Source organism: Ambystoma mexicanum, chromosome 6p (genome assembly GCF_040938575.1).
Source record: "Ambystoma mexicanum isolate Mex_15411 chromosome 6p, UKY_AmexF1_1, whole genome shotgun sequence".
NCBI classification, from domain to species: domain Eukaryota; kingdom Metazoa; phylum Chordata; class Amphibia; order Caudata; family Ambystomatidae; genus Ambystoma; species Ambystoma mexicanum.
In genome coordinates, this window is record NC_090935.1 from 1,519,455,145 (window position 1) to 1,519,482,158 (window position 27,014).

General features: G+C 41.8%; 1 protein-coding gene across 17 annotated transcripts in view; it reads left to right on the forward strand.

The window, feature by feature from the left end:
• NRG1 (neuregulin 1) overlaps positions 1-27,014 on the forward strand; it is a 2,309,699-nt gene that overhangs the window by 1,979,766 nt on the left and 302,919 nt on the right. For 8 of the 17 annotated variants that reach the window (XM_069626364.1, XM_069626365.1, XM_069626363.1 and 5 more), the window contains one exon: positions 3,416-3,439. The exons of the other annotated variants lie outside the window; for them this stretch is intronic. In XM_069626364.1, the coding sequence (XP_069482465.1) occupies positions 3,416-3,439 (24 nt within the window). The remainder of the gene's footprint in view (positions 1-3,415; positions 3,440-27,014) is intronic. 17 annotated transcript variants of the gene reach the window in all.

Here is a 27,014-nt window from a genome sequence, read left to right on the forward strand (position 1 = left end):
ATAAGTTTTTGATGTTTCAAAGGCGCCTTAACATCATTCAAAGAAACCTTTGCATGTCATTAGTTTGTTAATGCCTGCACTTAAAAGTTAACTCCCATTCAGGAAAAAAGTGGCAATGCCTCAATGACATAAATCTCAAACTTATTAGTAACTAGCTGTGCCACTGGGCATTGCCCGGGTGTGCACGTGGGGGACTGCTATAGCCTTGCGTATTTTATATTGTGTCCTAACTTTTATTTTTGAAAAATTGGAAAATCGTCAGTCTTCCGAAATCGCCTATATTGATAGCACAGGGCCGGACCCCGGCTTGTGCAGGGCGAATGGGTGGGGTTGGTCAGATTTCAATATTGCCAGTACACCTCAGACTGGTATGCCGACCTCAGGCCAAAACATCAGCCCACCAACTGTTGTGGGGCTGGAGCCAACAATCGGATAATCTGCAATATCCTGAAATCGCCCATACTGATAGCCAACACCGAACATACATGCAAACATTCACAAATCTGATAGCATTGGGCCAGACCCCGCCCGGTGCAGGGCCAATGGATGGGGTTGGGCCGATTTCACTATCACCAGTACACCCCAGACTGGTATGCCGAACATAGGCCAAGCCAACCTCGAACATACAAACCTTCCCATATATATATATATATATATATATATATATATATATATATATATATATATATATATATATAAATACCTGCATAACTTGACAAACTACTATATCTAACCTTGTCAATGATTGACTGGCACACTGTCACTCAACAAACCAGGTAGTTCTACAATGCAGGCTATTGATTTAGGGTTTCAACAGGTACTTGTCAAAAAATGTTTTTAAATCAGATGAGGACCATGAAACCTTTTCAACAATGCCATCAAATCATTTTACAATAAGATAGTGCATCTAAGGAGACAACAACACACCATGTGTTATCACTAAGTTATCTATATATACGATTTCTGCATTCTAAATCCCTTTTGCGGGTCTTGTGATGCATTTATTCAATACATTTGAAACTGTTGTCAAGTGTTGGACTATTTAGATTGCACTAAAACACCAGGATGGACATGGGCAGGTGCCTTTGAGATGTGGAGCTCATCTCACCAATTGATCGGAAAGTGGCTTATTATGCAGCCCATCCAATACAATATTTTTTCAATTCCATGTCTAAAACAGATTATCAAAGCGAGCACAAAACTATACAACGTATCCTACTTAATGAAACTAAATATTTTCATGGCTGGCAACTCATACAGCAACAGCCATGAACCCTGTAAGAAAACAGGTCTGTTTCATGCTTCTGCATTAGTATTGTATCACCAGTCGGTCAGCAATGCTCCCAATTTAGAACATGGATTAAACACCAAGAGTATCCTTCAGACCTGAACAAGGTGATCATTGTCACCTTGTCTGTTATCATTGTCTGTTGGAACCTAAAAAAAAATGCCGAAATAATTAATTGAAAGTAGTCATGAAAAATGTGCTAGATGTACAATTTGGAATGTTACATGGTCAACTACTCTTAACATGCTGGTTGTCTTCTCGCCATTGGCTTTAATACTTGAATCACCCAAATGCAGGAATCATTGGCTATCAATGGCTCTTCACACTGATCAATTCTGCCCTTGATATTAAGACACCCTCAGGAATGTGGTGTATCATTTCTTGTAATAGTGGTGTGAGGCAGCTTCTGCTCTTCTTTTTCATCTATTGGTGCTATTGGCAACTTTCATATTGCCATTTTCCTTACTGTGCATACTATGCAACTTCAAACATAAACCAGACACAACATAGTCAGAGCCCCTTAAACATATACTTACAAACTCTATTTGTTTTAAGAATATATGTTTAATTGAATTGTTTTGCATCAAATGGTTAATGTGTTTGATGTGATAGTGTAGTTAGCTTGAGACTTGCTTTCTCTATTCTGTCCTAAACTGATAGAATAGGGTGCCGATTAAAACACAGTCTTCATTCGGTATCCAATTAAAATGCTCTGCCTTATTCTAACTCAACCTACACCATATTGCTTCCAATTACATGAGAGATTTTGAGCCTTTGTGGGATGCATTCAATGTATTCAGTGGTATTTGTTAGAATCAACTTCATTTGGGTATCCCAAGTAAACTAAATTTACTCTATGAAATGATGCATCATGACTGAGTAGTTTAACGTCATGCCGTTAAGCCAGTACTGTGCTACTTCATTAAATGATTGCTTCAAATTGAGTCAAATATATTGCATTGTACTGAATTGTTTGGCCCCTCAATGTGTGTGCTTGTTCCAGTCTTCCTCCCTATGATAATCCACTGCCACCTTGCTAGGCCAGCTCTTAGGTAATCCAAACATAAGACATTTGCTAACAAGGCACCCTTGGTAAGTTTGTAATTTCAATTGAACACTCTCCTACTGGCCATTTTCACAACACCATTATTCACTTGTATGTGCTGTTAGACCTTACTGTATCTTTGACAAAGTCTTTTCATGCATGGTGCAAATACCATGGATGGCAGGAATGTTTAGCTTATGTTTTTTTCTATTTTTTAGCCAAATCAGAAATAGGAAAATTCCAACGTGTTATATAGCAATCTATAAGATAGATAGATAGACAGACAGACAGACAGACAGACAGACAGACAGACAGACAGACAGACAGACAGACAGATAGATAGATAGATAGATAGATAGATAGATAGATAGATAGATAGATAGATACAACAATGCAGTCAAACCAAAAGAGACGGGTAAGGGCACAATGATATATTTAAGCATGTAGGCAGGGAATCTGATATGATGATAGAGGCCTTTACAGATGAGTTGGCAGATTGTTTTGAAGGTTGGCAGTTGGGTTGGTTGACAAACCGCTTAGTATTTGTATAGAGCTAGAAATATGAGTAAATAAAGGGACACATAGAAAGCTTGAATTCAATTTCAAGAGTGGCAAATGGAGGTAGAACTAATTGGAGGCAGACATAGGGATGCATATGTATTTTAACCACATGGTTCAAGAGAAGGTTATTGAAATCTATAGAGCAGAAAACAACAGAATAAGTCATTTTTATAGTTAAAAAGCTACATGATGTGTATTTCTAAAGGGCAACATGTAGACTGCAATTCTGGCGATGTAAATCACAGTAAAATCTTTAAGGGATACACATTCCTTCTTTTTTGTGTGTTTTTGGTTTACAAAATCTGTTCATTTGACATTGTATAGACTATATTGGTATGAATCCTACTACAATCTGTGAGCACTGTCTCATTAAACATGCACCAGTTATCCTGTTTCAATGTTCAAAAACAAAACAGAACAGTCATATTTGTCATGTGTAACCTGCTTTCAGTACAGTGTATTGCTCTTTTCTGAAACTTTGTCCCTTTTCTTTCTTTTTTGTCAACTTTCTGCATTGGCAGAGCATCTTGGGATTGAATTTATGGGTATGGACCAATTATTCCTTTTAGCCTGCAGATATTCAAGCTTAAAAAGCTTAAAACCTTTTTTTTCAATTCCTAACCAATTTCTTTATGCTTTAGAAGGGATCATACAGCTATAACAGAATGTACTCTCTGTCTGCAAGCTTTGATTAACATTTGGGCTACTAACAAGCATAGCATATTTTATGTTCCCATGCTTCTTTCAGTGACACTGCAGATCTTCTCCAGAGTGTACATTCAACCTAATTCAAAATACCTTTCAGTTCCGGATTTATTAAGACACTGAACAATCTCAAAAGTCTTTTGGATAATAGAGTCTGGACATTAACTCTGTTAATTTAGTTAACAAAGCAATTCAGTGCAACTGTGCTCAGATAATATATATTATCCTCCACTTTATTGGAGATTGAATAAGTAAATCAATCTTCCACTTCACTATGAACATTTGGGACTAAAGGAGATGTGAACTTGAATTATAAAAAATACCATGTCGCAAATGTATCACATATCCTTCCAATACAGTGTGGTATGCAAGCACTTGAGAGGATTTTCAAATTAAGGTTTTGCAGAAATGTGAGCGAATAAAGAGTGTGATGAAAATGTACCACTATGGCTAATGTTTTTGCCCCAAAGACCATAACCTGACTTTGTGAAGTCAGATTTCTTTTAGGTTGACATACTTCCAGGTCAATATTCATAACATTCATCTCACTCAGTAACACTAATTGATCAAATGTTTACTTCAAAAATAAATTTCCATTTTTCCAAATGGACTGAACAACCATATAAACTGTTTAAAACATGTAAATATATAGGTATGTTTGTAAATTCACATGAAAGGCACACCTAAAATGTGTAAACTGCCACACAATTCTCTGACTCTGCTTATTGATATAACAAAACTGAATTTAAATACTTCGAAACGTTCTTGCTACTATTAAATCGGTTGTAGGATCAGAACTCCCAACTTTGGAATGTATTGTAAGCATTATAAATTAATAAATACATAATTTAACATCTCAGATTGACCATAGCATTCATTATAATGTCATTAAAGAATTAAGAAGTACCTTCATTTAATTTAAACAGATTAATAATAAGTGGACCCCATTTTCAAAATTGCGATGGATATTGTTGGCCTATTAGAACCCTTGAAACAAGTACACCTTGGTGATAGTGGACTATACCGCTACATTTCTTGAAGAGTTCCCGTAGACGACCAACATTGACTAACATCACTCAAAATATTTTAAAACAACACATTCCGTTCTTCTCCTGGGTAGGGTTTCCTGAGGAGATTCTTATTGACTAAGGAAGTACTTTTGTATCAAACCTCGTAGGTGAAGTAAAAGCACTCCTCTGAATTAAAACTTTAAGGATATCTGTGTTTCATTTCCAACCAAAATTAAAAGACAGTGAATGCTTTGCAGAAGTCTGGTAGTTTTGCAGAAGGCCCCAGTGCCAAAGGAGGAATGAAATATGTTGAGAGGTGGGGAATGTCAGACGGACAGGGAAGGGGTTTAGATGGGAGATGTTGGTGTGGAAGAAAACTGGGGTGTTTAGAAAAAGGGTGGGCACTATAAAGCCAGGATGAATGTAGTGTGTAAGTGTCCTTACAGTTAATAGCATTTGTTACCAGTATGGTGGATTGAGAGATCAGCTGTGGGGCCTTTGTGGACCAGTCATTAAACAGTGATTTAGTGGGCAGGTTGCCCCAACCTGCCCACTACATCGCTGTTTAAACACTGGATAAACACTGGATAAAACATGCATTACCATTACAAAAAGGAAATGGCAAACAAATGGAAGTAGATTGGGAGGAGAGGTGACCTGTACTTTGCATGACATTTTAGAGCTGAGCATTGTTACACATACATCAAAGAGATGAACAATCAGGAGTCACCTTTGGAAACAGGCTAAAGACATACATGCACATTTTAATGTCCCCAAAAGAACATTCAGTAATGGTAAGGTTGGTTTGTGCCATTGCAGAAGGGGACCAAAAATGTGAATTTTGCGCCACCAAAAACATAAAGGAGAATGCTGGCAAAACGGCTCAACAATGCCACTGTGCAAGGGATAAGTAACCTCAAATGTGCTCCAGCTTCATTAGACCATGTGTTCATTGAGACCAAGGCACAGTGGGCGAGAGGTCCACAGAAGAACACAGGGAGACTCCACATAGAATGAAAAACCTTACGTGAATTCTTGATCCACTGTTATCACTGCGGCTAGAATGCTTATTCCCTTGGGGCAGAAGTCCATCAATTTTTAGCTCACAAAGTAGATTTGGGATTGCTTCTTATCTGGTGTAAATTGTAGTTTTGGGGTGAGGCATACTACCCATAAATCATATACATAGTGAACCTAGTGGTTACGAAGAGGGTCTCAAACATTGCAAGTTCATTGCTTGTTCCCATCACACAAGTCCAAGTTGTGCTCTGTGGATCTGGAAGGGTTTCATTATCACTTTCAATTATTAGTTTGCAGAATTCATCAAGGATTCCACAGAATCATGCTCTGCTTGTACATTGTTCAGATTGAGGTCCTGAACGTCAGAAAACTACTCTGGATTTTTGGGGACCTGCACATACTTGAGTGTTTTCTGTGAAAAGTCACATTCTCACTAAACAATCAATCAGTTCCTTATTACTGAAATGTATATAATTAACACCTGAAACCTTCCAAAAGTAGAGTACTTGAGAGCCACATTTGGACATATATTTCGTTGATATTGTGGCCATTTCATCGACACATGTCTCCACTGTTCGGGCTCCAAAATATTCCTGATACACAGCTGCTTCAGCTGTGTGAAACTTTGTTGTTTCACCACTGAGTTTTCCCTTGTCATTTAACAGGGGTTGAAGCGCCTGCGCATTCATGCTCTCTGTACAATGCACATGGGTGCACTGTTCCATGAGACAAACGTGTTATAGCACACATCACAAATAGTGTTGGTAGACTAGAGATTAGAACCCACACCTGGGAAGTGAGCAGCCCCATGACTTTTGGATTTAATGCCACCACCAATGAGCTCACATTAGTTTTCCTCCTTGATAGTAATTATATTTATAATTTAGGAAAAGAAAAATAAGAGAACAGCCCAAGCATACCATTGTCGCAAAAATAAATTACATGATATAAATGTATCTTCTTCTGTACTTCAGGCATTTAAGGTGATGAAAAAAAATTCTCCATTACAGGGAATTATGTTTTTGCCTGAGTAAAAATGCAATGAATATGTTAAGTACTTAAAACCTGATATGCTGAGTCAGGCAGGGAAACTGTTTTATTGTTTTTCATACCTTCACCACCTGCAGCCTTAGTCATAACCAAATGTATTCATTTTAATTGTAGAAAAAAAGGGCACAGATGAAGATTTTCTCCAAGGTCTCTGCATTACAGTTGACACAGATGGCCTTGTAGCAAATCACAAGACGACTTCTTCTCCCCACTCCCACTGTCTCCCATAACACCTACTCGCATTTCTTCATAATGTCCATTTTGAACATTTGTGTCTGTACCAGTTTGTGTCACAGGCTCAAAGCGCTTGCCATGGAGAAGTGCCAGACAACAGTTTTTGAGTTCCAGTCTGTGTATGACTAATAAAAACAAAATAAAACAAAAATTGACAAGAGCCAACAGTTGGTCACGATATAAAGTAAAATTCAAATGACTCCCCTGAAAAAGATACCGCCAGTTCAGGCATATACATACCAATTCCACATCATCACATTTAGCTTGAGCCTTTTAATACAACCATCTAGTAATATATAGGAAATGTATCTGCACCCACATTACCCCCTTTTGCACTGAACTGCAGCACAACAATTCTTCACACCTTGTTCCTTGTCCTATTACACGATGTTGAAGGGTTTTATTGTCATCCACTCTATGTAGACATAACTTTGATTAGTCAATTCTAATCAGGGTGTCTGTCTTTTGTTACATTACTATCACAGTCCTAAATATCTCTGTCTAATCAGATGCTAGAATAGAACATCATACTGTCAGCTCTATTTGCAGGTCTGTAGGGGTGGACATTAATCTTATCTAATCGTGCTCCCTCTACATCAACATATTATAACTGGTTAGAAACCCATATTAGACCCATAGAACCAGCTGTTTCAGTGGTATTAGCAGTAGGCACGACTCTGCAAGGTGTGGAACTGGTCACAGGTAACAGCAATTGGATTTGAATGACTAGAACACCTTAAATTGACATACACATTTACTTAGGACAAGCATTAAGGAACACAATGTCTTCCGGGTAGGAGAAAGTTCAGAGATGGTAAGTTTCAAACCTGAATTATTGGAAAACTAGACCTAGTTAATACCGCACGGGTTTGAAAATCTCCTCAAAATCTTGCACCAGGTGCAGAAAATTAAGTGAAAACAAAATTGCATGTGTTACAAATTTTAACTGACGAAGGGTAAACTTTCCACATTGTTCACTGGTATTACAGTTTGTGCACTCCGTTGGATGATATATATATTCATATCACAATGACTGCAGTGACACTGTTGTCAGACCTTTAAATTCTGTCACACTCCTAGCATTAGAAACTGATGCCTGCACTTCAGAACAAGAATAATCCCATGGGTAACAATACAGATAAGGCTTACTTATGTTTTTTACTTTTGAGACGTCTAAGCACTATAATTCAAACAAACTAGAGCATCTCAGACTGAGTTTCAAAATTGCAAGGTAAGATTTATTTTGTGCATATCATACACTCGAGCGGACTTCAGGTTCATCAACGACCAGTATTTCATGGAGAGTGGAGAGGTGAAGTGTCTGAATAGTTCACTGTCTCATTATTTATACTAAAAACGGTACCTGCATCAGCATAGGCTATTTGTTATTCATTTGCAAAAGATAATAACGCAAACATGGTTAAACTGCATACACAATAACATATCTAAACCCAAGAGGGCAGGAAAAATTGCATTTTCAACATAGTTAATTTGCTATGTCAAGAACCTCTGCTTTGCTTATAGCTTAACCATCTACTTTATCCCCCATTTCACAGACAGTGACTTATATTTGAAGTCTTACACCCAGAATCCACCTGCCCTTCGTCACCCTATTTGCACAACCTTTTGTGCATTTAACAAACGTGGAAGGGCTGCACACTAGGACTCTGTATGTAACTAAACCTCTGCTTAGTCCAGCCGTGTTTACATAGCATTTAGTTAAGAGAATGGAACCATATGGAACAGCGTTTCTTACTTTGCTGAATGGGAGGGCCTGTCCTTAATGTTATTTAACCTATGTGTACCCGTGAAGGCCAGGTGGCTAAAACATGCCCTCTACACAGACCCTGTCTTTTCTTGTAATGTCTGACAGAAAAGCCACAAACACATTTCCATTTTGTTTTTACCTGATGACTGACAAATGCAACCCCATTTCAAACATTACTAAGAGAACAGGATTTTGATCGCAAAAAGGGAGCAGCTTAGGGCTAAGAAAGATGCATATTATTATTAAATTCTAACAAACCCTCCTTTTAGCCTAAACTAAGTACTTTTTGCTCAAATCAGTTAGGCTTTTAATATCTATGTCCATTAAATTCTGAATTTGGATTTCTTCCATCATAGTATTAGTTCTTTGACTATCATTGGGAAGGGGATTAATTATTTTTACTACCCTAACACAACTCTGAGATATAAAGGAACGACATACAGGACTACATTGAAGGCAACAACAGCAACCTAACATTAAGCCCAAGACCACTAACAATATAGACAATCATTTACATCCCCAATCCTTTAGTAAACTCCAAAACCATTGGGACCAGCTATTCTCCTGTCCAACCTCATAATGTACTGCTTCTCCCAATACGTGTAATCGATCAATAGCATCAAAGATATCTGTAGCGCTATTAGGTAGGTAGGTACAGCAAGAGGATCCCACTAATTTACAAACCCCTCCTTTCACAGCTATGTGAATGTCCAACACCATCCTATTTTGAAGTGCCACCAATCTAATAGCGTTCTGTTCAGTTGTTAGATTGACAAATATATTTGCAGTTCGTTCAACATACTTTCTATCAATATACAGAGTCTACGAATGATTCTGGAGTTAAGGGCAACCCCTATCAATGGTATTATTCCTTTCCCCAAATCTGCTGCCACATCAGTATCAGTCTGGTTCACTTCTCTTTTCCCTCCATGTAGTTTTACATGTTGGTATATATTATTTGTGGAGGCCACATACACTCCAGGAATAATATTAGCAAGGTAACATATGCCTGTCCAACCCTTACCACTTTATACTTTCCCGTCTTCACAAACATAATATCAATTCCCATAAGGAAGGATGGAATTAGTATAATTGGTATAGTCAACAGTTGTATCAAAGGATTGCATATTATATTTATGCCTTCCTATAGCAAACGGGGGTTCTCCTATCCAATAGGTTATCTGGAAGAAAGGATATGTAACATTCATTTAAGTGGTATAGGATCTCCATGGAAGGTTAGACACCATATTAAGACTTGAACGATTGCTATTAAGGGTTGTATTACAGATTTCAGGGTTTTTCTTTCAGGAGAGGGTTGTGCTCTATCCCAACCTACTATGAGACAAAGAAAGGGAAGTGCAGCACATTATATTGATCTATTAACTGGAACTGCATGATATGTGGTGGAAACAATATCAATTCATGTCTGGTAAGTCGGGCCATAGTAATATATTGGGTCTGAGTCCAATTTAAAAGGACATCGACCGAGTGAGGTACCATCATGGTTAGAGTGACCTAAAACCATACCTTCACATTGTTTTAATGACAATGCTGCAGCTTCTACTGCGTGCAAACATTTAGGCAAAGCACATGCAACAGGGTCTAACGTGGAGGAAAAATAGCTGCACAGTCTTTAACTTCCTCCATGTTTCTGTGTCAAAACAGCCAAAGCACAACCATCAACTTCATGCACAAACAAAACAAATTCCTTATTATAATCCAAAGACCGTAAAACGGGAGCAGAACAAAGCGCTGTGCGCAACAAAACAAATGCCTCTTGATGTTCATCAGTCCATGCATCCTGTACATTTTTTGTCATAAGTTGTATCAAGGGATTGGCAATAAGCGCAAAATTGGTCATCCATTGTCTACAATAGTAGGCAGCGCCTACGAGCGCCTCAACTTGTTTTTGTGCTTTTGGCTGTGGCATTTTAGAAATCACTTGTATTATATCAGGTGCTAGTTTCCTACCCTCCTTATACACGAGGTACCCAAGATATGCTACCCCTGTCTAAAATACTGCAATGTCTTCAAAGATGCTTTATGACCATGGCAGGCTAGATGTGACAATAACAGTACAGTTGCATGTTTACAGAGTTCCTCCGTGGGAGCTGCAATAAGCAAATCGTCAATATATTGAATCAATGTAACAGATTCAGGCAATTTCAAGGAATCCAACTGTTCCTTAAGTGCCCTACTGTATATACTTGGGTTTTCTGTATATCCTTGAGGTATTCTAGTATCCCTTGTCTTACCAAGTCCGAGACCATTTTTTCAAGGGCTGAATAACGTTCAAGGAATACTGAGGAATATGCAGATACATTGCTCCATGTCATATTTATATTCTTACAGGGGCAATATCCATAAAACCAACATCATTATCCGATACTGCCCATAAGGCATCAGGGTTGTTATCTAACTTGGGTGGCAGAGGCTTTGCTAAAAACTGATTCATTTTCGAAGGGCATACTGTAATGTGTACTCCGTCTGGCATATAATAAATAGTAGCACACAACTTTTTCAATAAATTTAACCCCAACAAATGTTCTCCACACTGTGTAGTTAAGAAGAATGGCATCTCACTAGCTGCTGGACCTAAATGGACAGGCACTGCGACCAATACTTTTCTCACTACAGGTGTTCCAGCAAACCCTACCGAAATATTAGTATGCTCACTCAACGGAATATCTGGAAATGTAGCATGATTATAGAGCTCTTTTGTGCCCCTGTGTCTACTAAAAATCCATGCTCCTGTCTCCCAATTCTCATGTGAACATAGTTTCCTGTCTAATCCACAGGGATGGGGCTTGGTTCCATTTTCATTTAAGGGCTGTTATTCTGCGATATGCCAAGAGAATTCCTCAATATTATATTGATTAGTGACATAAGACTCACTTGGATTATCGAAAACATTGAAGGTAATGGGGACTTTAGTAATTGCCGAGGGCCAGCCGCGGACCCAGGTAGTACCCATCCGCACCTGCTTCCTACCTGACGTCCTCTTCCCATTCTTTAATACATTCCACTTCCTCTATTCAACAAGGCTGGACACTGTGCCCCCCATTGGCCCTCCGGTTTACAATATGCACACTGATTAGACCCTATCAGTGAAAATGGTACAAATCCACCTCTTCCTCTTGAGCCAATAAATGGTTCTCCCCCAGTTCCCTGTTGTACTTGCTGCATTAACACTCTTGTCTTAAGACCTACTATCTTCTGTTCTGCTTTCTCTTTCTCCACAATTACTCTATTATCATAATATTGAGCCATATGCAGAATATCTGACAGGGTTTTAGTCTGCCATGCACTCTCTGATTGCATTATAAGAGCGTTAATTTCTGGTAACAATTGCCAGACTAATTTATCTACAAATAATTGCTTCCCTGCTGGTGTTGTCATTTCTTGTCCTGAAAATCAATAGACAGTTGCTCAAACTTATTAAAATACTCAGTTACCTCTTCAGTTTTGTTCTGGATACATGCGGCCAACTCATCCCAATTAATCTTCTTCTTGGATACCACCCTTTTAACCTGTGCAACTATCATAGTGGGAAGGTTAAGTACTGTGGTAGCAGGTCTTTCGCCAGCGGTCCTATTAGCGTCAAGCTGAAAAAGTGCATCCATATCCTCCCCAACGTTGCAGGGTCAGTGATATTTCTAATTGGTATCCAAATATCTGATGGCAAAATTACCGAAAATAGTTTCCAAATCCCTACTAGTAAAGATAGAGTTATTCAAAACAGCCTCTAATTCTTTATAAAATCCTATAGGATTTTATCTAATGTCAGGGATTGTTTTAATGCATTTGATTCTTGCTTGGAAAAGGGTACATGAACAGATTGGATATCATATTTAGAGGGCTGCTTAATTAGTTTCCCTTGATTATCAAGGACAGTGTCTCCTTGAGCATCAACCGTAGCATGCTGTTATATATAAACAGTTGGCACCTCCTGCATAGGAAGCTTCAACCAGGTGGTTTTCATAACTTTAAAAATGCCATTAAGTGGATGAGTTGCTCTGGGATACTCATTATGGATGCATGATCTATTATTAGTTTCAAGTGTTGCCATTCTGCAGAATTCTGTAACTCGCTGTCCTTATTTTGTTGCATAATTGCACCCAACATTACTTTCATAGCATGCATCTGCATCTGAGGGACATACTGACAAAAAGTACTGCAAATGACCAAAGAGGGGTCAGAGTGGTGGTCCATCTAAGAGCGTTGTGTGTAATTAACTGTAATTCTGCATGAGATTCTTTACATGCTGTGTTGATAACGGGTTGTTGGACATATTTATAAGTATTATTTTCAGTTTGCAATTCCAACCGAGCTTTCTCTAGTCCTTTCATCAAATACCTCCTGCAGTCCTTTAAAATGTGAAAAAGCATCCTTCTCCGTATGACAAGAGGATGCAGCTACATTTAAATAATGCAATTCCCTAGGAACTGCCGAAGGCTATTTTTGTTCCCACTGGATTCGAATCTCGTCACCCAAACATTCTAACAAAATTAATTGCTCAGGACATTGGGTTTCAAGTACTTCCTCAACCATATTCTGTCTGACTCTGCTCAATACGAACCAAAGAGCCTGCTCCCTCAATTTCATTTGTTGGGTAGGCATTAAAGCGGCTTGTGTATTCCTAATAAAAGGTTCTAATGTCCGTGCCTTTTTCTTTAGTCAATGGGCCATGTATATATACTCTGGGAGGATCTATTCTGGCATCTGATGTGTCATCTTCTATTGAGGGAGGCACATTTTGGGGATCAGGAAGAGTGAGAGGGATTTTAGTGCTCGGGAGCCCCAATGCTAATGAGCTCTGTAGTTGACCATACAGAGGAGGAGGTGCAGAGGGAAGAAGATGTTGGTGAGAATTATTAAGAATCTGTTCTATTATGGGATCTTGCGTAGTAGTAGGTATAACAGGGTGGGTAAATTCCTGTTCTTTGTAACTTATAATCTCTGTCTATCTCGTTTTGCTGGTTTTTTTGCTGATCATGACTAAAGCTTTATAAGCCTGTGACATATGTCTTCGAGCAAATTTCTGTTCGTGTTTGATCTTATGCGTGGCTTCCTTGTGCCAATCGCGGATAACATCAAAGGTGGAGGCTCTGGCCTTATTCTTTAGTAATACAGATTCTAAATGCTCAAATATGGATTTGTCAAAAGAGCCATTTTCTGGTCATCGTAAATTAGGCGTATCTTTAGTCTGTTTGTGCCATGAACTATTGAATACTATCATCCCTAATCCGTATTTGACATACATTTTGTATGCTAGGGTACCTTCTGGGTGTGCAAGATGACCAAATTCTAAGTTATTTGTAGAGCGAATGCAGCGAAGTCATGACCAACATTTACGAAGCTAACTGGGACCAGGCATCATAAAAACATTTTGATTTTTCCTGGCCAAAGAAGGTATTTGCGTATATCTTCGGTTTGACCCCACCAAGTCTTACCTGCCAAACAGCTATAATTACTGACAAAGTTCTGTCTCAGTTGCTCTGGGCAAAATATCACATGCAGTAGAGCAGAATGGAGAGAACAGGGGATACTGGTAGAGGGAGATAGCATAAAATACCTGGGAGTGATAATTCCTGCGAACCTCAGTGATCTCTATGAGAAGAACTTTCCACCACTACTGAACCGGCTCTTCGAGGAACTGGACACCTGGTCGAAACTTACCATCTCGTGGCTAGGCCGGCTAAATGCGCTGAAGATGGTGCTTCTCCCCAGAGTGTTTTATCTGTATCAGGCATTGCCTATAGATTTGCCCGACCTGCACTTTGCAGAGCTAAAAAGGATAGTGCGGTTTCTGTGGCAGGGTAAGAAGCAAAGAGTAGCCTACATGGTGTTAATACAGCCCAAAGAATAGAGGGGGTGAGTCTTCCTGGAATGTGAACGTACTACAGAGCAGCCTAGTTCAGAGCCCTTGTTCCCCACCTGCGGGGAGATAAACAAAAGCAGTGGGTAGATATTGAGAATTATATGTTCAGACCAGTCATGCAGGGAGAGTGGCTCTGGGCTCCGCAGGAAGCAGCCCTGAGAAGGGCAAGAAGGGTAAGGGAACATAGGTTCCTGGGTCCGCTTTGGAGACTATGGAGGGTTAAAAGGGAAATGACAGGGGTGACAACCTGGCCCTCACTGCTGAGCCGTATATGGGCTCCACCCATTAGAGACCGTATCCCAGAACATGAGAGGTTCCAAGACTGGTTTGAAGCAGGAGTGGAATGGGTAGGGCAAGCCTTGAAGAAGAGTGTATTCATAGACTTGGAGGAGCTGGAGGGGATGCTGGGAGTGGGTGGAGTCTCTGTGTTCAAATACCTGCAACTAAAAGTGGTACTGATGCCTGGCGATTGGAAGGAGGCACTACAGAGAGACCTGACTGCTACAGAGAGGGTATTGGACACAGGAAAAGATATGAGAGGAATGATATCCAAATTCTATCAAGCCCTATTAGAGGCACTGGGAAGGGAGGCTGGAACACATGAACAGAGATGGGAAAAAAATATGGGGATGGAAATGGAGATGGAGCAATGGCGAAGGCTATGCGTGAATGCACGCCGTACGTCGGTGGCCTGTCAAAATAAGCTGCATGGGATTAAACTCCTGTATAGGTGGCAGTGGGACCCAGTGAGGTTATCAAAAACGGTCCCAGGGAGCTGACCCCACTGTTGGAGGGGGTTTGGGCTGAGGTCAGACTATTGGCACATGTGGTGGGCATGCGAGAAGGTGCCGAAATACTGGAAGGAGATCTTGGGGTTGATCAGGAGCCTAGACGGGGTAAACAGGCGTCTGGACCGCCTCCTTGTACTGTTTGCGGTGGAAGACATGGAAGAGACTGGGTCAGACTTCTACACATGACACACTTTTTGCTGCTAGTGGCAAGGGCCTGTTTACCAAGTGGTTGGAAGAGGGAAATACTGCCCAGCGAAAGGCAATGGGTCTCTAAAGCTCTGGACCTATACAGAATGGAACAACTCACCAGACAATTGCATGATCAAACCCCATCCAGAGCATTAGAGTGAACGCCATTGCTTGAGAAATACGACCCTGTAAGACCCCAGTTGGAAGCAGTATGTGAGAGCCTGAAGCCCACTGGGGACCCTAGAAATGGTGGGGGTGAGACCTGATGCAGGGAGTAAGTGCAGAAAGGAGAGGGGAGGGGAAAGTGTTCACGGCCGGGCACAATGAGGTAACAGGGTAAGAGCTATACCGGTGGACCTTAACTCAGACCCCAAAGAAACTTTGGGGAAACCATTGCGAACGCAAAGAAAGGACTCAATTCTAAGTGAGGTCCAAACAATGGCTGGAGCTTGCCGGAAGCAGGCTCCAACGAAATAACCGCTGTGACAACCTGGGGGCCAAGTTACGATGGGGCAGGGGGTGGGTTAGCGGAGTTGTAGCTGGGACAAAAGTTGGGATAAAAGTTAAAAGTTGGGGAGGAAGGGAGAGGGAAATATTGAAAAATGTGGTCCAGTGAAACTGGCGATATGTGTATGTAAACATGTATGAATCTTGTTTTCAACAGCTCACTAAAAAAGCTTATTTGAAAAACAAAAATAGATCATCAAGATTTTCAATGGTAGTGAACTCGTGAGCATTATTGCACCCCCAAAGCTCTGCCCCAAATAAGGCAGAGGGTTTGGCCTGTCCATTGTACACAATGACCAATGGTAGAATTGCTCCACCCATCTGGCCATTAGCAAACCTCATAACCCCACAATCACGATCTAAACTTGTGGTGGCCTTTGCAAGATGGGATGACGAGAAACCATTTTCTGCAAATCTTAGGCCTAAATAGTCATATGGAACTACCTGCTCCAACCTGTTCCTCTATTTCGATTGTCAGCGAGTGCAGCTTGCAATAAAAGGGCTGAAAGGTCATAGCTTTAGTTTTGCTGAAGTTAATTTTCAGACCCAAGCTCTTGCATTTACTGCCAAAGTCTGCACGAGCACCACGCGTGTCATAGATAGGAGAACCTCATAAACTGCAGAGAATAGTGCCGGGACCCTGTCCATACCCATCTTCGGTGGATCCATACAATGTTCAATGAGGTCACTAATTACCTAATTGATGTGCACACAAAATAGCAGGTGGGCCAAGACACATCCCTACCTAACACCCTTCTCGATGTTATAGGGAGGGGACAACTCCCCAGCCAGTCCTCACAACTGCATGATTTCTTGTGTGTACGATCTGAACCAGAGTGGGTAGGTGTTCTGGTATGTGTCTGTCCCTCAGAACCTAAAACATTTGGGTGAGTGGGACCCCGTCAAAAGCTGTCTTCAGATCAATGAAGACAGCATAGATTTTGGTTTTACTTGGAGTTGCATACTTTGCAGAAGTAAAAAAAAGTCTAAAGGCCTGATCCACTGATCCATAGTGCTCTGCCCAGCCTGGAACCCTGCTTGCAGGTGACTATTTTTGAATAGCTAACTCACTTTTGCAGATGCCCAAGCAAAACATTAGCAATGATCTTCCATGATCGGTCTAATAATGACGTGGGGCAGTCATTTGCTGAAATATCTCTTTCCCCCCTTCTTACAGATTGGTACAAGTTCAGCACACCTCCATGATTCTGGGATAGCATCCGCTGGCACAGTATTGGAGCCCAGACCACAAGTTCTACCCTAGATAAGTCAATGAGGATCTTTTGTGGGCCAGGCGCCTTCCCTCCCGTTTGTGATCTGATTTCTACGTGGACTTCTTTTAGGCTGAGGGCAAAAATCAGGATAACTGTCCCAGATACAACCCGTTGACAGTTGTCAGCTCCTCGGTATGATGGGAGATAGCTCTTGATTCCTGGTATAATTCGCCAACGTGGTGAAACCAGGCATCAGGACAAATTCAGCCCTGGATGACAGTATCCTCTGTTTACTTGGAGTCACTGACCAATTTCCAAAACTATTTTTGGTCACCTGTGAAAACTGCAGCTAGGAGGCCTTCCCATTTGCCATCTTGGTACTTTTTATGATGCCTGTACTCTGATCTTAGAGTACGTAGTACACCCTTATCCACTGGCTGGGTACCTTTTAGACAGTCAATAATAGCCGTGTTGGCCTTACTGCATTCTCCATCATACCACCCAACAGATTTTAATGCATGTTTCTCCACATTTCTCCTTGATTTAGAGACTAGGCCCTGCACATTTTTAAGCCAAATTTAAATTCGAATATTACTCCCACTTCTGAGACGTTATCATCACTTAGCTTTATAATCTGATCATGGGCAACTTGATAGATGCCTGGAAAGAAATTCTTTTCTTCTAGATGTGCCATTTAGGTTTTTAATTTGATCCTTTAGTCTTTCGTTTCAATCCTTTAATTCACCACTTTCACGTGCGTTCTGTCTTTCGGACGCCTCCTCATTCCAAGTGATATAGAGCAGCCTTTCCTTTCCTCGATTCTAATTGCACAGTGTAAGTTGGCTAGGCATTCTAGATGAAAAGGAACCTTCAAGTGGGAACTGATTATACTGATTCTCCTGCATCACACTGGGCCATGCCTCTAAATAATTGAATGTTGCACTATTATGTTTCTTAATTGCAAAATGAGCCTACATTCCCTTGTTGTATAGTAATTTGCGTGAATTGTTGTCTTCCCATCTCTGTCCCTGATTTTACTTCCTTCCACATATTTCTCGAATGCTCATGGTGAAAGCACACAGTGACTCCACTATTTGTGCGGCCCTGAGCGGGAGGTGATTCAGGTGCCATAGACTCTGCTAAGAGGGCTTGACAGGAAAAAAACTATTCTCATATCTTTTCTTTAATCTCGTAAAGGTTTCTTTGTATGGAATCTCTATATTTGATCCATCCCTTTCCTTTTCCACGTGTAGCGTTTGGAGTATTCTTTGGCTTTCTATCTCCAATGCATTTGTCAAAATGACAGCTTTTCTTTTATCACTCAATTCTTGTAGTCCCAACACCTGTGTATAAATACAATGACGTATTGTAGCTATTGTGGCCATGATATGGTTGGCCTACCTAGATTTTATTTAATAGGAATACTGGTGGAGTTGCCACATATTGAGCCAGGGGAGTTGCTAGGTCTGGAAAAGACCTGGGGCTAAGCTGATGTTGGAGCTGTTGGGACTGGGGGCTAGCTAGTCTTTTGGCTGTAGCTCCTGAGATTCTATCCAGGGCTACAACCAAAAGATCAGGGGCTATAGCCCCCTTAGCCCCCCCCTAGCAACGCCCCTGTATTGAGCTATTTTCTTTCTTCCTTGTTTTTCTTTTGTCTGCTGCTTTCCTGATGCATGAATTCCTGTCTTTCTTCGTGTGCGTGCTTGCTTCTTTCTCTCTTTTCGATTACTTTCTTCGTCGCCATTGTAGGATCTGCGGTCAGGAAATATTACTTATAAAAGCTGTAGGGGTGTGTGCAAACCTTATTTTTTTGCGTGTTTGCATTCCTAAGTAAACGCTACTGTGCGCAGACAGGCGTGCTTTTCAAAGAGCTCCATTTGAAGGTCCTGCTTCCTCATTCGCCAACTCACCTTTGGCTCCTCCCATCCACAAACAAATATTATGTGAGTCCGTTCTCTAGGCATCAACAACTCGAGTTTCCCACCGTAGCTCTTTCTCTCCCCACAAACTCTAACACTGCCCTTTTACATTACTGCTAATTCCACTTTTAGCATTGCCTCTCTTCCATCCTCCTCTCCCAATCCCGGTCTCTCGTAGCATCTTAAAGTAACTTATTTCATTTTTGGCACATTACAAATCAATATATATATTTTTTAAATGAATACATAGAAAGCACAGGATTCTGTCTTCTATAATTAGCCAAGCATCTTCATACTTCTATGTGAATATGTTAAGCTGCCGGAGGGTGAGTAGGAATAGTCCAGCATAGAGGAAAGTAGAATGTGAGAAAGAAGGTAGCAGCCCTTCATTTCTGTTCTGCATGTTTAGAGAGGTACAACTTGTATTTTTAAAAATCCAAAACACAACACTATGGGCCTCATTACGACTTTGGAGGCAGCCATGCCCTTAACAAGGGCATGGCTGCCTCCAAAACCGTATCTGGGTCCGGGTTCCCTGAATGGGGAAATACTGTGCCATTCTGAGTATGGAGGGCCCGGTATTTCCTCCTTCAGGGAACCCGGACCCGGTCCTTCCCCATTCCCATTCGAGCCCTCATAGGGCTCGAATGGGAATGGGGAGGGAGCTAACAACGGACCCATTACGAACATGTCCGTTGTTAGCTCCCTGGTCCCCTCGCGGGACCCGCTCTGGACGTCTGGAAAAACCAGACGTCCAGAGCGGGTCCCGCGAGGGGACCTGGTAATAGTGCGGAGTGGGTTTAACGGCGCTGGCACCATTACCGGCGCCGTTAAACCCATTCCGCACAAGTTATAACGAGGCCCTATATCTTGTATAGATGATTACCTTCATTAGGCTACGTGACCTACTCAACATAAAAGGAAAACTCATGTGTGAAGGTTTATTAAAACTTAATTTGGAAGATTGCTCATTTTGAGTGTCAGCCCTGGTCTTTGTGTTTGGAGGCTTCATTCTTGCATGGCACAGATGTATCGTATCTCAAATCCTAAAGGAGTATTAGACTCCTATGAATACAATGCACTCTGTAAATCAGTCTATCACACCTCTGTGGAGCAGCTAAAGTAGTTACCATGCAGCAGTTTATGCACTGAATGCTTGATCAAATATCTCCAAATGTTCAACTTTTTAGGTAGTGAATAATTTTACTTGGCCTGGGACTTTAAGACTCAGTTACCTACCATTCAGCATTTCAAATAATGGATCCTTTCTCTCACGCACAACTTGGAACATAGTTTTGCCACAATGCGTCGGGCCTATCTCATTCACCCTGCTTGGTTCCCTTCTCTCTCTCTGGAATAGAGTTGATGGTGTTGGGCTCTCGCCTTCTGTTTTTTTCAGACTTGCACTGGTATCCCTTTCTTTACTTCAATCTTCTTGTGGGTTGCAGTGGGCTTCTTTGGGAAAGTTTTCTTGACTGGCATGGTATGCCTCTCCGACTGTTTGTTTACACCAGCCAGTGTCTGTCCCTTCTCTCAACCCTTATCATGGTGTTCTCCTACTTCTCCTCAGTGCTGGCAGCCACTTTTGTCTGTTATCCAGTGGTACTGTGGGTGAGGGTCTTGTTTCTCAGATCTGCTGCCCTAAGTCAGCTTCCCACATAGGGGATGTTGGATTCCACCTCCATTGGCAGTACTGTCACTCTCCGTTCTGTCTCTCTCCACACAGCAGGTGCACAATGACTCCAGCCTGACCGCAGAGTGGGACTTTTCATATGAACGTGGCTCCACCAGTTGCATCAGCTGATTGTAAGAAGGAAAGAACACTCAGAAAGCAGCCACTCACCAAGTTTTAGATCGTGCTTTATCTTAGCTAACTCATATTTAGGCTTCTGCCTTCAAAGCCACACAGGCCCCTTCCTCGTGCATTTTTAAGCTAACTGAGGCAGACTCCTTCTCTACAGGGAAGAGCACACTGAGTACATATTGCAGTTTCTGAAAGTGAGGTGACCACAGGAAAGGAAAAACATATTTTTTTATTTGTATTACATATTCACTTTCACTGAAATGTATGGTGTGCTAAAGATAAACAAATATAGAATTGCTTTTAGTAAGGGGGGATTTTCATTGACCAAAACTGTTCTTTCACTCTTGGTCAGTCTGTAGAGGTCGGATTTATGCAGGCTGCATTGAAGTGTCTGATGCTGTAGGGTCACTCATGATACTCATTGTAATAGCCAGTCATTAAACCAGAATGCAGAATTACATATGTGGAAAATTAAAGCTGAATTGCATGTTGCCGTCCAGCCGAACACCAAGCCACCTTGGTACCAGAATGCCCTCTCAGTCACAGGGCCCAGAATCCTCCAGCCAGGCTACAAGCCTGACAACCTAAATAAGTCACATTACCCGGAACATACACAGCTATGGGGGAAGGTAAGAGAGCGTACAGCACTTTAGTGTCCATTCCTGACTACCTGTCTGCCATAACACCTGGGTGCTGGAGTGCCTCATCATGCAACCAGACCAAGAAGCTTCCAGCCAGCCCAGAAGCCTGCAACTCTGACTGAGCTCTCACTGGTCATGTGCCAATGTCCACACACAATGCTCACCAGGGTGACCAGCTAATCAAGCAGCAATTACTGTCACCTAGGTACCCTACGTGCAAAGACAGTTGCTACACGCTCCTGACTTAATTCATGTAGGACACTGGTTCACTGCTGCACTGTAATTTAATTTTGAGGTTCCTTCCGGCCTGTAGTAAATTGATTTAATTCATTGATATTTCATAATGCGCTTAATACCAGACATCAGTCTCTAAGCGCAGGACCGGGTTTCAAACCTATGTTGCTCTGCGTTGCCTTGCTTTCAAGACAAATGTGTTATCCCTGAGCTCTTTGTGCTTTCTGCCAGCCTGTAATTCATTTATTGTGTTTGCTATGTATTGGCCTGTAATTTCGTGATTAGTCACTGTTCTTTTGCATATTCACTGTACATCTCTCTGGTTACATGTGACTGTATATCCCATTACTGACTTACTGAATTGCACACTTGCTTTCCACTATGCACATCTTCACAATGCTCCTACCACTTGTCATCCTCCCCTTAACACCATCTCCTACTTCTTCAAATACTCCCCTTTACTTCATCCCCCCTGCTTTAGCCTTCTCAATACCTGCTTCACTCCTTCCATATCCTTACCACCTGGTGTAAATGACTCCTCGACCAACCCTCCCAACCCCACTCAGTGAATGATTCCCCATGGCTGTTCCAAGCTCAGATATCACTATTGTCTTCCCCTGCCATCATCCCTGCCACTCCTTCCACTCATTCCACAGTACTCACATTGAAACTCTGGAATGTCCAACCCATGTGCAACAAGACCTCCTTCCTTACTGACCATTTAACTCTTACCAATTGTTAGGCAGAATCCTATGCAATGCCCTTAGAGACCACTGCACAGAGTTAAGACTACCGGTAGTAATACAAGTTCACCTTTGGTATGAGCCTGTACTAAACAGAAAGAGTGGTAGCATTGACTGAGCAGCCAGACCTATCTCAAGAGCGAATGAGCAGTAGTAGAGATTACACAAAGGACCACAATTACTCTGACTCAAGCAAACACTGACTCAAGGTTTCTGGTTAAAAAATATAAGTACATTTATTTTTAAACCATCTGTTCACAAAACACCTCACTTCTAGTAAAATAAAACCACACTTCAAATACACTACACACAACCAATTCCCGTTGTGCAGAACAATTCAAGGTAAGTACCTTAGGTTTTGACAGACCGGTGTTATGAAACAAAGACGTTACCGGGGGTACATATGCGATCACTTTTTGACAGTAATGACAGTTCGGTCTTACTAAAGATATGCGTACCTGCGGAAAGAAATGTAACCGTAGTCAAACACACTTAGCACATGAATTAACACAAGAGAGTTGGGGATAAAAAATCATAGGCAATACTTTTGTCAAGGCAGAGAGAATCAGAGGGCACTTTCTAATAAGAATATAAAAAGTCAATAGGCCTGCACCAGTGTCAAGTGGGACATGGTTCCTGTTGCCGAGGATCACACGGTTAGAACAGTTCAGGATTCAAGATTGCCAGGAGTACTTATATATTGTCAGAAGAGAAGACAAAAGTTATAAGAGGGAAGGAAGAAAAGGACAAGCCTTTGGTGAGGAAGAAGGGTTCACCCCAATTCCTCCAAGTCGGACACAGTACCTTATTCGTTGAAGAACACTGGTGCCACGGCAGTTGTTCCTGGTAGCTTCCTGCAGACTCACGGTTCCTGGAGCTTCAGTCGTGGGGACAAGAAGGAGGATGTCTGGAGTGATCTGCACTACCCAGGGATGAGGGCAGCAGCAGCGACGATGAATAAAAGGTGTGTGCCTTTAAAACAGGAGAGGCTCTTCAGGTGGCTATCCGGACCACTACAGCAGTATGCAACGATTTCAACCACAAAGAGGATCCTCTGGCTGTGGAAGATGAGCTGGTTTACCTCACTAGGCTCAAGGGAAGAAGACTCCGGAGTGGATCTTCTCTGGTCGTTGAAGGGTAGATAGCTCAGGACTGCAGCAGTGCTTCACCTGGACTCGGGGTGCAGCAGCCGTCTTCTTCTCCGCTTCTCTTCGGTTCCTTGCAGTTCCAGTGGCGACTCTGACTTCAAGCCCAACAGTCCTGCGTTTTATGCGAAAATCCCCCATTCACACAGCCTGGCTGTCAATCACTCAGCAGGGGTGTTGTCCGGCCCGGACAGCCACCAAAGCCAATCAATACAAAGTGCGATTTAGGTCTCCAAGGAGACCCTGTGCAGGGGGTGACTACACCCCTCCCTCACATTCAGCCCACCTAGACACCCAGGCGCCAAAGGAGGGCTTCTTCGTAGAAGCCCGCCAAAAGACAGTGAACAAAGAAGGCAAACCTGGTTTGCCGTGCAAAGTAAAACACAAGAAGGACTTTAACAAAAAGAAATGGCAACTAAACCCGACCGGAGCCAAAATAAAAAGTATTTGGGCAAGCGGGTTTATGTTTGAGGCTACCACAATAGCCTGGAACAGTACCACATTTATATAGTATAATCGCAATAGAAAAGTAAGGGTAGATACCACTGCCACCAGCCAAGTCTAAATATTAAAAGAGCAAAACAAAGCTCAGAGAGGCACAGACAAAAAGGGGTAGGAATTAACCCTTTCCAGTACTCCATGTAAGATGGGGTGTTCTGCGTCTGTAGTTTAAACTTGACTATATAAAGTTAATGGCAACTTTACATGTTTCTGGGGGACAGTAGTCAGCCCCAGAAAAATGGAGTCAGTGGGAAGTCTAAAAGACAACCCTGTGTCACTGCACTGAAGGTGCTGTGTAACACACAAAAAGTGGGGCTCATGGAGTGGTGTGCTCCAGAGCCCAAGATCACACAAACAGTAGAAATACACATGGCAAAACACATGTAAGAGTGGGAAAAAGGCTCACACTCTTACCAGGTGGAAAAAATAAACCCCAGAAATCCAGCAAAGCTGCTGAGGGACTCACTAGGTGAGGGAAATTAGCCATAAATGAGTATTCTCCCTAACACCAATCTCCCATCTCTCTAATGGCGACTTCATACACATGGTTTTACCTCCACAAAACAACCACTCTTGCCTTCCATACTGACTTTCCTGCTTTATTTTACTCCCCTCTATTGACCACTAACCACAGTGAAGTGGGCCTAATGATCAAACAGACTTCCTCTCCACTCCTCGCTCCCACTGATTTCACCCGCTCTATCTTTGAACACATCACTGATTCAGTACATTGCAACACACTCATTTACTATTATTCACAGCTGTCAATCATGTGGCACTGAAAATACTCTTTCTTTGACTTTGATCTGCTCCTGGAATTCCTGCTCATGACATTCTGATGTGCTCTCATGGATGATTTCAACTTCATGCACGTGTCCAAAACCCGTCATTGCACCCCGACACCTCCTACTTTGACCACACTTTAGTCAACCGCCAATCAACCCAATAGCAGGGTAAGTCTCTCAATCTAGTCTTCCTCTCATTCTCATTGTTATGCCTTGTATCCTCTCTATTGATCACTCTGCCTCTTCAACATACTTCTCTGACTCTCCACAACTCCCATGACTAAACTTAAATTTAAACCCAACTCCATACCTCCCTATTTAGCCAAAGTCAGGTCTTCCCTCCCAACTCTCTCCATGCCCCATGCACTCTATAATGCAAAACACCTTGGAATTCAACTCAGTTTGGGCTGCTCACTGTAAGCATTTCTATCCTGCTTGCTCCTTCACTATGTTTCACTCCCAACCAGAGATCTCCCATCTGATCTGAAATATTTAGTATTTTAGTATTTGTTTTGTTTTATTGAGCGCTATACACCAAAGCGTTTTACAAAGATCACATCACAGTACAATTCTGGAGAAATGAACATCTTGAAATAAAAAACTAGAGAAGGTGAGCCTTAAGAGCGGAGCAAAAGAAAGGATTGGAAGACAGAGCGTAAAGAAAGAGGAAGAACGTTCCAATGTAAAGGAGCAAGTAAAGAAAAAATGAAATTGAGACAGGGCACATGGAGGGCGAGGGACAGTTAAAAGAAAGAGAGATGGAGCGGGGAGAGCGAGAAGGAACAGAAAAGGATACTAAAGATGGAAGATAAGGAGGAGCAAGATTATTGAGAGGTTTAAAGACCATACAAAGAAAGTTGAATTAAAGACGAGAATGAAAGAAAAGTGATGGAATCACAAGGTGAAAGAGAACAAAGTAGAGGAACAGAAGAATTAAATATAGACTTAAGAGGAGCCAGTTGCGAGACAGGAAGAACGAAAAGAATACAGGAGTAATTAAATGGACAAGAAAAAATAAGAGAAGAAATTGCCTTGAAAGTGAGAGATGGCCCAGCTTTACAGATGTTAAAAAGGTGGGCCCGAAATGAGCGTGGGAAGTAGGAAATCTGATGAAATCTGACTTAATTTGGTCACTAGCCCAAGAATCCATATCCGGCTCTCCTGGCCTGACAAGAAACCTCTTCTAGCCCTCTCATTTGCCCTTTGCTCTGAATTCTGCTAAATATTTCTGTTGCACCAACTTAATGTCAACTATCCCCTCCCATCCTTCCAATCTCTACTTCACTCTCTGGATAAGCTGCACCCTCCTTCTCTGTCCTCACTCCCCCTCCTGTCTTTCCACTGATGACTTTGTCTCTTTCTTCTCCTCAAAAATAACTACACTTATAGACATTCCTACAACTCATAACCTCCACTGTTTCCTCTGCAGTTCATAATCCCAACCACCTGACTTAAACTAACACTGATCCTCCAGGCCACAAACACATCCTTTGCCCCTCTACTCACCTGCATCACAAACAGTCAAACTGATACCAGCTACCTCCTCTTTTTTCTCTGCTCTTCAAATGATCACTTGATTCTGGAACCTTCCCGGTTGGTTACAAGGTGGCTACGGTCCTCCTTGTCCTCTGAGAAAAATCCCTCTGGTCTTTGCCACAATGGTGTTGTGAGGAGACAGAATTTCCCCCTGCCACATCTCATGCCTGCAGTGAATAGGTGGGGGAGAGTGTGGTGATTCCCCACAGAAAAGCCTAGGAGCAGGGAGCTGAATCTGTAAAGCAGGGCTTGCATCAGTATGACAGCCATGCTGATAAGAGCAGATCCCTTGTATACAAATACTAGAGAAGCGGAGTAGCAGTGTGTGGAGGGATGTAGATGATGGGAACGGCTTCTAACAGTCTGGGTCCTGGATTCCTGCAACTCCACCCAATTACAGGTTGAGTGTGAGTGATGCCCGAGAAGGCCATGTTGCGCAAGGT